The sequence below is a fragment of the Megalopta genalis genome, chromosome 13, assembly GCF_051020955.1.
Source record: "Megalopta genalis isolate 19385.01 chromosome 13, iyMegGena1_principal, whole genome shotgun sequence".
Classification (NCBI taxonomy): domain Eukaryota; kingdom Metazoa; phylum Arthropoda; class Insecta; order Hymenoptera; family Halictidae; genus Megalopta; species Megalopta genalis.
The window spans coordinates 13207520-13219802 of record NC_135025.1 but is presented as its reverse complement, the minus strand read 5'-3'; the positions used below and the strand labels follow the sequence as shown (position 1 = coordinate 13219802).

General features: G+C 41.5%; 1 protein-coding gene across 3 annotated transcripts in view; it reads right to left on the bottom strand.

Annotated features, from left to right (window-relative positions):
- The window catches only part of LOC117224890 (uncharacterized), a 113739-nt gene that overhangs the window by 93315 nt on the left and 8141 nt on the right, over positions 1–12283 (bottom strand). For all 3 annotated transcript variants that reach the window (XM_033478091.2, XM_076525939.1, XM_033478094.2), the window contains exon 2: positions 3802–5224. In XM_033478091.2, the coding sequence (XP_033333982.2) occupies positions 3802–4881 (1080 nt within the window). In that variant the 5' untranslated portion in view covers positions 4882–5224. The remainder of the gene's footprint in view (positions 1–3801; positions 5225–12283) is intronic.

The following is a 12283-nucleotide window of genomic DNA, read 5'->3' as shown; positions in this document are numbered from 1 at the left end:
GGGTCACGCGTGTCTTTACTCTGAATTTTGACGAACAATTTAGCCGGACGATGTTGAAAAGCCCTTTGACTCCGAGCGGAAGTCCGGTCGAACAGACGGTCCAACAAATACCGTTTGATCTCTTAATATCTCTCCCTTATCGGCGGCCAACGGCCGATGTAAACGTAGGCTCGCGATAAACGCTGCTCCCGCTTAACGCTCGACTGCGGATTTTACGCATTTCTGACAAAAATGCGGCGCGTCGCGCAGTTAGCGCGGCAGGGAGAGATTAACACGTTCCGTGCCACGTGTACCATCGATGGTACACGCTTGCATGTTTACTTAGTGAACTGAACAAATTGTTTACAAGAAATTTAGAACCGGAGAATCAATTTCCACCGCAAGAATGGGCGTTGATAAGTTTTTCTTACGTTGTTATGTGTACGAGAATTAATAATTGCACGTAATACATCAAGTTTTAGTAAAATATCAAAGTGTGAAGATTCGAGTAAAAAAAGCTCGGCACGGAACGTGTTAAAAGAATTGGATCGATTTGTTCGAACGATCGAAGAAGTTTGGCAATTTCTGTTGCCGTTTCATTACACTGTTTACTTATTGTTTCAAATCGATACTGCGATCGACTAGATCTCTTTTATCATTGTTACACTTCCGTCAAGCTTTCTGCTGCTAATGCCGTTCGCCTTCATCATTTGATCAAGCTATATTTCATGCATTTCTCTTTCTTTCTCGAGAGTTTTTATATTTTCAATTGTTGCATTTGATCCGTTCATTTGTGACTGCTACGTCGTTATTTTCTCGCTGTAACGAAGGGTTTATCACGTCGACGGATAAAATTATTATACGAAACGGTCGTAAGAAACGGAAGTTAAACAAAACGAAATCGTTTCTTCTAAGAATTCTGATAAGTTGAAAATAGTTTGACGATACTAATTTTAATTTATTGATTTACACATGATTTATTTATTTATAATTTATCCGTTCATTTGTGACTGCTACGTCGTCATTTTCTCGCTGTAACGAAGGGTTTATCACGTCGACGGATAAAATTATTATACGAAACGGTCGTAAGAAACGGAAGTTAAATAAAACGAAATCGTTTCTTCTAAGAATTCTGATAAGTTGAAAATAGTTTGACGATACTAATTTCAATTTATTGATTTACACATGATTTATTTATTTATAATTTATCCGTTCATTTGTGACTGCTACGTCGTCATTTTCTCGCTTTAACGAAGGGTCCATCACGTCGACGGATCAAATTATTATACAAAACGATTGTAAGAAACGGAAGTTAAACAAATTAATTTATTAATTTATATATGATTAATAATAATTTATTATATTAATTTTAATTAATTTATTTATATATGATTAATATTAATTTATTATATTAATTCAATATATTAATTTATTAATTTTAACAATATTACTAAATTCTGCTCGTGTCTTTACAATTTTTTTCGAATATTTCAGCTAGTCATTTTTGCCATAAATGCATGCAATCCGCAGTCTGCTTATCGCAGTAAATTTTTGGTGCGAGTTAAATTTTACGTGCGAGTTAAATGGTTTTTGTCGCAATCCATTCGAAAAGAACTCATTTCTAACGAACGCAGCGATCTGCTGCGTTCAGGGACATTCGGCCAAGCCTAATGGCACCGACACTTCTAATCGCATTGTACCGAGCACCATCGTGCAACGTTCGAAATACGTGATCGTGTAATAAAAGACGCGGCTGTCCAAAGGCGGCACCCGGGTTTGATCAGTCAGTGATGCAGGAAATGGTATCGGGGCTGTTGCGCCCGGCTGTCGAGGCATTTCCGGGTCGAAATTTAAAAATTGATTGTGATTTGAACCGAACCGAACCGAGCCGAAGTCTTGCGAAGCGTGTTTAGATGTGGTTAGAGTATATTCGGCGCGTCGTCGGACAAATGTGCGAACTCAATATGAAGTATTTTTAGCGTGGCTCCGTTCGGAAACGTTTGGTTACCGAGCACCGGGTTCATGATTTCGAAGTGTACACTTTGGTTCGGTTCGATCTGGTCCGGTTCGAGTCTTACATTCGATTCTCTACCGTTCGATCCGTGTAATCGATCCGAATTACTTTTTTTCGAGTCTGCGGCAGACGGAGATTCCCGTGACCGACACGCGCCGATTTTTACGAAACTTTGCACAAGTGTGCGTTAACATTTTCTTCGACTTCTTACAGCGAAGATCAACAATCGAGAATTTGTTAAAATATTGTTGAAACGCGACAACCGTTTCCTCAATAATTCAACGAATTTATTTGGATTATTACACTGTGACAATGTCTTTTGAAATTGTTATTTAACAGAAAATTATCGAGCTTCCGGTGAGTAGAGAAATCGACTCTCGTATCCGAACCGGTTTCTTTTACACAAGTGCTTACAAATCGCGAACGACCAATGATATGAAAAAATTGTTATACAGGGTGTCCCAAAAATGTCTCGTAATCCGAAAGTAGAGGATTTCTGAGGTCATTTGAAGCAACTTTTTCCTTAGCGAAAATTTAATCCGCGGCTTCGTTTACGAGTTATTAACGAAAAACAGTGACCAATCAGAGGCGAGATCATCTGGCGCGAGACGGCCGAGCCAATGAGCGGAACTGGGCTCCGTGCACTCGTTGGCTGGGCCGTCGCGCGCCAGCCGAGCTCGCCTCTTATTGGTCAATGTTTTTCGTTAATATCTCGTAAACGAAGCCTCGGATAAAATTTTCGCAAAGGAGAAAGTTGCTTCAAATGACCTCAGGAACCTCCCATTTCCGGATTGCGAGACATTTTCGGGACAAATAGTAGAATAGTTGTAGAATAAATATAGAAAAGATACCCTTTCATACTATTCTATTTACATAGGATATTATGTATATAGTTATAGTATAAATTATATGTATAGTTATAGTATATATTATATATAGTTATACTTCTCGGCCCTACAAATCGGTTCGAACATTTTCTTGAAAAGAATCACGCATATTTGTTACGAAATTCAGAAAAACGCGACTACGTTTCATTTAACCTTCCGCGAACCATGCGCGGTCAAATTAACCCGAGCGGTTTAAAAACTGCGGGATTTTGTTACAAAGCGCGCGCGAGCGACCTGGGTCAGCTCTGAAGACAAGACGTATGTCGTACCGTGTCGCGATGTTCGTCAAAAGTGGAGAAATTAAAAAATTGTTGCTATCAACGGTGAATCTCTTATCTTTCAAAACTCAGTGTTTGTTTCATTGTAACTTATCCTTATCGCAAAAACGACGAGACACCATTTCAACGTGTATCCTTATCGAAGTTACGTGTTCGTCGATAGATAATGTCTAGGATACGATTTAACCCCCGCTCGCTTCGTGAAAGGTCAAGCTCGAAAGACCGAGCTTCAAAAGTTTCACGAAAAATCGGCGAACATCGGTCGGCAGTGTTCCCGGGTCGGGAAAAGTATTTGATCTGCTAGTCGAGAAGGAACGTATTAGCCGCAAAATTTCCGTCGCAGAGATACACAACGCTGGGCGGATCGCGAAATGAAAATTCGAAACATCCGCGTTCGCGCATTGAAATTCGTGGGAGCTATCGTCCGGTCCGCGCGGGCGGTGAAAATTTTTCGTTCGAATAAGCAAATAAACAGGCGAGAGAACGGGGGGGCTGCCTCCCCCCACCCGCGTTGAAAATCAAACATCCCGAATTCCGCGGAACTTGATCGTACATCCCCGCAAAACTGTAGCCTCGATCGAATTTCGAGGCAACGACGAGGCCACGAAAAGCCCGATAATCCACTTCGGAGAGACAGACTCACCTTGTTGTGCGGCAGCTGTGTGGGCACGTACAGCGGAGGATCCAATCCAGGACTCGTCACTGCATGACGCCCGATAATCCTGTCCGCCGGTTTCGCGTCGTATCCTTCCGGCTGGCCAATGTGGAAGCCCTTGCTCTTCACCCAAAACCGAAACTTACTGTTCTCCGCACTGTTCACTTCCTCACCCCGCAGTGTTCTCAGGATGCGCGCGTACTTCTTGATCGTGATCGTTTTGGTCTTGGCCAGGTCGCCGTACGTCTTGATCACCCACGGCTGGTACGCGTTGAACATGCCGTCGCTCTGGAACTTTTTCGGCAGGCTGACGTTTTCCGGCTGGCCCTTCTGCATACCGTAGTCGCCGTTCACGCCGGAAGCGATGCCGGGGAACGGGATGGGCACGCCGGTCTTCGAGTCGATGCCGTTCCCGGCGTTCCCGTTCCCGGCTACGTAGCCCGAATTCAAACCGGCCGCGCTCGAGCTCAGCGACCCTCCGGTCATATTCGAGATGTCCAGATAGGAGACCGACGAGCTCTTGCCGAGGTTGGTCGCGTTGCCGACGAACGTCGCCATCGAGGAGGACATGTACGGTATAGGGGTGGGCATGCTGAGGCTCCCAGCGCAGAGACCGGCGTTCGGACTAGCGGCCATGCCGAGGCCGGGCACGGACGCGTAGGTCGACATGTCGGACATGTTCGACTGTGCCGGCCAGCTGGCGGAGAGCGCGCCGTTCGTCGACGCGTCTGCCCCGGAGCCCGGCGGCGTCGAGGTCTTTGCCTGCGCGGATCTCGATACCGAGCCGCCGCGGCTCTTCGAGGACGGGCTGACCTCCGGGGACGAGGAGTTCGAGGACGCCGAGGACGCAGCCTTGGTAGCGCTGGTCGATGTGCCGCGGGACTTCTTGGTAGGCGGCTCGTCCCGCGAGGCGTTCATCGAGTTCAGATTTCCGTGGGACGGGCTGTTGTTGTTCTCGGACCTCGAGCGTTTGCTGGACCCGCTGGACGCGGACACGGATTGGCCCGACGGGGTCGGCGAATTGTTCACCGGCACTCTGCGACGGAGACCCATTGTCGCGCTGGCCATTATTCCCAGCTATATTTAGGACCGCCCGGCTAGCCGGTTTCTCTGACGATCGATTTTACACTGTCACTAGTTCACCGACTGCATCGTCGTCGATCACCGAAACCGACAACCACCACCAGCATTATCCTTCTATGATGCACCGATACGAAGGTATGCTCTATATACGGATGTATTGGGGCACACAGGACACTTGCTAATTCACAGACACGCACCGGTGCCACTGGGTGGTGTGCTACCCGCTGGTGTTAACGCGGCTGACGAACGAGTCTGTCCGCGATGCGACGGTTTGGCGGCCTCGATGTCGTCGAGTTCCGGCCACGGAACGGAAAATCGCCGGGGAACCCTGGAAAAGAAAAAGACCAAGGGGAAGGTGAAAAAGTGGGATTAGCTATGCGCGATTAAGCGGCGGAAACGTTTAAACGAGGGCGCCTCGCTAATGGACTAGCGGCCAAGTAGGTGGAAACTGCGACGGGGTGGCCGAGGGGCTGGATAATACGTAGCTAAAATTCACCTACGAAATTGGTTTCTCCTACTTGCGCGTGACGCGCGCCCCCGCGCGAGCGAACACCTTTCTTCGCCGTGGAAAATTCTTTCCGCGTGAAATAACATTCTCGACCGGGACACCGTGTTACGTAATCTCCGGCGCGATGGGAAAAGATATTTCGTTGAGGAACCGGCTACCAATGCTTCCGAAGGGTAGGCCGAATTTCCTTCGCTCGACAGAATATTCAGCGTCCCACCCGTTTCATTAACGCGTCTTTTTCTTTTTTTTTCGTGAACGGAACCGTTTTTGTTGCTGGAAGCATCCGAGATGGCGTTTGGCGAACGGAAACGAGGGAGTCCGCTTGGAAAATCGTGCTACTTCCAACGAAATTCGTTGGCGTTGAAGCTACTGTGCCGCTCAAAATGGTCAGACACACATTATTTATTTAACGATTATTGATATTCTGAAGATTCTATCGCAGCTGTGTTGATTTTAATAAACTTAATTCGAGCACACAATGCAATAAAAGTAGCGAATTCAGTCTTGGCAGTTTCACAAAATGAAAAATATCTCCATCGATTGCAACGAACGCGAGACTTCTTTCTCTCTTTTTTTTTAATAATCTCTGCGAGTTGAATGTGCTCTTGAATTCTTTTAATATACAGGGTCGTTCATAGTTCGTGGTACAAATCGAGTCAGGTAGACTCTATGGAATAATAAAATGGCGCGAGAGGCTTCGTTTTCGAGAAAATTCAACTGAGACATCAGTCGACTGTACGTATATACTTAATTAACCCTTTGCACTCGAGTGGCGACTTTTAGGCACCACTAAAATTGTTATATCACAGTTCCAAGATCATTTTTATATTATCGAAGCTTAGATTTCAAAAATTGTTGTAAGTGTAACCTGTTGTATGAGTCACAAGACTCAATTTCATACGCATAAAATGCACTTTGTCATATAAAATGGAAATACTATATAAGTCAAAAAAATTATTTTAGATTTATAGTTAAAATTGCTTCGAGTGCAAAGGGTTAATAACCGATCATTGTAGGCCGTTAATACGATCGTTTGCATGCATGATACCATGCCAGGGCTTGTTTACTGTCAGAATCCTAAAATAGTCAGTGTATTTTTCAGTTCATTATTTTCAGTCAAGATATTGTTCAAAGTGCACGTGTTCGGCTGATATTTAAATTTGATTTCCTGAAAAACGAAGCTTCCGCATAATTTCGTTATTCTTGATTTTCGTCTTATTTCCAACCATATAATCTACCTGACCCAATTTGCACCATGAATTATGAAACATTCTGTATTGGTTGTTTTAAATGTCATCCGCCTACTTTCGTCATAAGTGCATAAAATCTGCAATCTTCTTATAAAGTATTACAGTAACATGCATCAGTCGCATTTAGAGTTCCGTAGGTTTAAGCGCAATCTAAAAACATAAATTATTCTATAATATACGTGCTACTATAATATACTGCTATATAATAAGTAATACTGTTAAACAAAACATCTTTAATATTCTAACTACCCGAGTTTAATTCGTAATCAAGCCTCGCGTACTAAAGAATCTTTTATCTCTAAATAAATAAATAAATAAATAAATAAATAAATATGGAAGATCCGCTTTCCACTATTTTTTAAGCAAACTCGTGCAATAAAGAAATTGTTAAGTTCTCAGCGAAACGCATTTACAAAGCAGCCGTGTGTCACAATAGTAGAATTTTTCGCGTCGTTTCAGTTACGTCGGATGATCGCAGGGTGCGAAACAGGGGTTGTAATCACGGGCCGCGCGTGTACCCGCGACCACAGCTACAAATTTCCCCCGTCGACTGACTATTCGAGCCTGTGCATCCGTACCGCTAATGGATTTTCGTAAGACAGGTGTTAAAACGGCGGCGCGACATAGATGGTATGCAATTAGACACGAGCGCGGCTCGGACGGCGCGACGAATTAGGAAACCGGTTATTTAACCAGCCTCGAACTTCCTTCGCGTGTCGAGAGTCCGCCATTTTGAAATATCCTCGGGAAAATAGCGGAATACCCTCAGTTTCCAGGAATCGGCCAGACTCTTGCTCCGGTCGATCAAAACCAAAAAGTACACACATACTGTGCCTGTTTCATTCATTCGCTTAACACTCCGTGTATAAATATTATTATTCGATTCTCTAGAAATTTAATCGATCTTTTCGCACGTTTTGTTAACCCTTTGCACCGGAAGCCATTTTAACTCTAAATCGAAAATACAGCTCTTTTGACCCACGCTATTTGCGATTCATACAACAGTTGCACTTTGAACAGTACAACTTTTTTCAATATGAACAAATGTGATAACGTAGAAATTATTTTGGAACTTGATATAACAATTTTTTAGTTAAGTTAAATTTTTTTTAATTTTTTAGTTAGTTATTTCACCACTCGACTGCAAAGAGTTAAGGTGTGTAGAAAGATTAATAGAAAATACGTCGAGAAATATTGTTGAAAATTCTAAATATAAAAGATATATAATATAATTCTATTATTAATTCTAAGTATAAAATAAATATAAAATAAATTCTAAATAATGTTAACGTACAATTGTCAGCAGTATTTTTGGCAAAATGGCTCGAGTGCAAAGCACGAAGACGATTGTAGAAGATTTTTAATCGTAATTCTTCGGAAAATTGATTGATTTTAGGGAACATTATAATGGAATTGTCGAAGCGTTCCCTTACGATTTTGCTCTCTATTACTTCCGCCGGGCTTTTTTTTGAAATACGGGGTACATATATGTTGTTTAATTGCGTTAAAGGATTTTTCTAGCGGCGAAACCGAATAACGTAAAAAAAAGCGGACGTGCTGGAACACGAAAATGGAGAAATGAACTTTCGGCGTCCCCTCGGAGGATCTCCCCGTCTGTGGGCTCCCTACGCTGTTACGCCCCATGATTCCAGCCCTATCTGAGATCAAACTAACCCCCGGCTGTTATGATCGAGACGAGACCCCTCTGATCGAGGGATGGGATGGTTGAACACGTCGGGCGCGTTCGTCGGATTAGAGTCGAATTTTGCGACGCACGTGCTTAATCACTTTTTCGACAGAAATTTTAGAACGACAAAAATCCTTCTTGATAAAACGTTCCGGAAAGTTCGACGAAACTGGATCCTTTTATAAAGGGAACTGCAATACGCTTCACCAACAGTTTCTCCCAATTTTTTCGATACGTGCAAAGCGAAACAAAAGAGCAACACACGCCTTCTTAGAAATTACATATGTAACTTCTCTCCATAGTGATGTACTAACTTTGACATTGTTACTAATATCTAAACGAAAAATTAACAAAATGTCATACTTGTATGTTTCTATTTTTTATTATTTCTAATATTGAAAATATATATTATTATTATTATATATACTATTCTTATATTATTATTATTATATACTATTCTTATATTATTATTATTATATATTATTTCTAATATTTAAAATAATATGGCGTTTCGTTAAGTTTCTGGTTAAATGTTTGATTAAATATTATGTCAAAATGACGCGCACCATGAATTGTACGATTATTGTAATTGTAAAAATACATTTTTATGGAATTTATTCGATCCTTTTTTTTCATTGGATATGCACAAAATGCGGAGAACATTCTGTCCTTATATATATCTGTATATTTATATTTAGCTGCTTTGGAAATAAGAACACTTCAATTTAATATTCTATATATTTGTCATGTTTAACGAACATATTAATCACAAAATTGAACAATAAAATTTACATTAAGTGTTCAAAACTTACACCTGTTTCACTGCGTTTTCGAAACCTTTGTCGAAAATTACTAATGATCGTCGTACACTCGGCTATTCTAATTTCGTTCCACGCATTTTGTAAAGCTGGTTTTAAGCTTGTGCAATCAATACTTGTAACCCGTTCTTTATCGCTTTTTATTTTTAAGTTCAGAGAAGACAGTAACGGATATGAACAGTACTAATAAATGTAGAAAGACATAAAGAATTCGAAAAACAAACTAGATTTGGACACTGTCCATTTGCAGAAAAAAGGGAGCGTTTTTCATAAGGGATAGAATTTTTTTCGTATCCTGTGCTATGATAAAAATTGCTGAAAATCTAAATAAATATATATGCTTCTTATTTTTATTCGCAAACCTCCGCCGAATTGTGTTATTTCGAAATAGATTATTTATCAAATAATTCTGAAAACTTAGTTTAAAATAATAAGTTTAAAATGTCAGAAAACGCCCAGATCTGTTATAACATCATTTACGTGGTATTTAGTATAAGCGACCTGAATTTACGCATCCATTGAATTTTTATGAAGTTTTTGAATTAGCAAAAAAAAATTAGGAACTGCCACAATAAACATTAATTGAAATATTCAAACAGTCTTCAAATTTCGACATGTTGCAACGAATATCAAGAAAATGAAGACTTGGTCAAAGAAATTTCTTATGAAAAAATTGAATTCTTCTTATAGAATTATTTAAAAGTTGTACTCTTATATAATTTTATATAAATCTATAATACGAAAACAATATAAATTTATAAACTTATCACAAATATATAAATTTAGTTATAAATTTTAATTGAAATCAAACTCGAATCAACAATGAAAATGAAATTAAACTTCCAAATATTTCGAGCAATGATTAATGATTAATTTGTGCCAATTAAAAAGAAAAGGTAGATTCTATCAAATTACAGCAACGATAGTGGCGCCGAAAAAATTTACTTTTGTTTCCTGAAATGTTACGATTAATTTCTTGTTAAGCTGTATGAGATAAATACGTTTTCAAAATTCACATTAGCTTTTATTTTCAATATTTATTCTCCTATACTCACAAACTCTACCTACGCGATTTTCATTCGCGTAAAAGAAGTTCACGCGAAACGGATGCTTCGCATAAATTGAGGAACGGATGTATGTATTTCGAAGCGCAGAGATTAATATTCTTGGTAGGAACTCGTTTTTCGAGGAAATCGCGCCCCGGGAAGAACGAACGAACGAACGAACGAACGAACGAACGCACGCGCGCCGCGCTCTGTTCTCATAATTTTCGCCGACGACACGACAGCCGTAACGAACGGGGATATATACAGATAACCTGTGTCAGATAATCGCGAAGTAAACCCAAGAGCGAATACTAATTCAATAAGGCCAATCGAACTATCCGCAGCGATAGCTCGGATCGTATAATGAACTCGCCGCAACGTATCCGCGCGCTCCTCCAGATAACAGAAACGGAGCTCTCGGGACGTCCCGGCGTACAAGCTCTCGTTTCCTATCTTGTGGCGTACGTCTGCGAAAAAATTTGGAGGAAATTCTCGCCTCAAGACCTGGATATCGGTCTTGCACAACGTTTTCTTACATAACAATCGGACGCAACGGAGAACTGTTAATCAAAACCCCGCGAAAGTGATTTCACCGATCGCGGACTGTGAACTTTTACGCGTTCGGAATCTCGGCAAATTGGCTCTATTATTTCTAAAAAGTGATCTCGTTATCTTTAGAACATCGAAGCCACGGGCACACCAAAGATTTTCACGGTCGTTCGCAGAGACTGTCGATTTCGGTGTAAACATTTTCGGTGTACAGCAATGTCTCTCTAATTGACGTCCAGATTGGCCACAAAAATGGACAATTTGGGGAAGAGGAGATACGGTTATTCGAGCCTTGCGGTTTATTTTTATAGTTATAAATTGTCCACAATTATAAAAACGAGCCGCAAGAATAATCGTGTCTCCTCTTCCCAAATTATCCATTTTAGTGGACAATCTGAGCGTCAGTAAGGGAGACATTACTGTAATGATACGTCGGCGTACGGACGGATAATCAGATTGTTCACTAAAATGGACAATTTGGGAAGAAGAAATACACAATCGTACAATTAAATAATCATTCGAGCCTCGTAGCTCGTTTTTTATAATTGTTGACACCTCATAACTATAAAAACGAACCGCAAGGCTCGAATAATCATATCTGCTCTTCCCAAATTATCCATTTTAGTGGACAATTTGGGAAGAAGAAATACAATCGTACAATTAAATAATCATTCGAGCCTCGTAGCTCGTTTTTTATACTTGTTGACACCTCGTAACTATAAAAACGAACCGCAAGGCTCGAACAATCGTATCTGCTCTTCCCAAATTATCCATTTTAGTGGACAATCTGAGCGTCAATTAGAGAGACATTACTGTATTCGCAACAATCGCCATTCTAACGAGCAATTTTTCGAAAGAAATATTGTATCTCGCGTCGTGGTAAACGCGACTATTGAATATCGCCGACGTAGCCCGCGCATCGCGAATGCCCGATTCGAGGTCGGAAAAGTCGTCCCTCGTTGTGAACGGAGCACGACGAAAACGCGATACAAGCGTGGTAGCCGGGAACCATTTTCGAAGATCGTTGCCCGGAGTCCTACTAGTTACGAAGGATTAGAATCCGAGGGAACGATAACGAAGCAAGTCCGAGAAGGGAACCGATGGAATGGGGCCGATAGCCTCGGCGCAATATAACCGCGCTCCTTTAGGTGGCAGAAACGAGGTCTTTAACGCCGCGACTTAAGGCGCCGCGCGCGGCTTACTGTAAATTATCTTCTGAGTCATTATCAAAGATTGCGCGCGCGACGAAGAATGAAAATTGTGGAAAAATCGCGGCGGCCAGCGCGCGGACGAGGCCGGAACTTATTTTTTTTTGCTAATCTCGCAAACAATCGACGGTCTTTTTCCGGTTTCGCGATTTTTAAACTCTGTTTTTTTTCGAACGGTTCGTTCGACACACGGTAAAAATCGTGCCGTTACGCTCGGCGTGTTTGCTTTTTCATTTTCCCGGGGAAAAGTTCAACGGAATTCGCGTTTACACGGTGCCAATTTATTAACGCTGTAATTTATCACGGTTCGCGAACGAATGG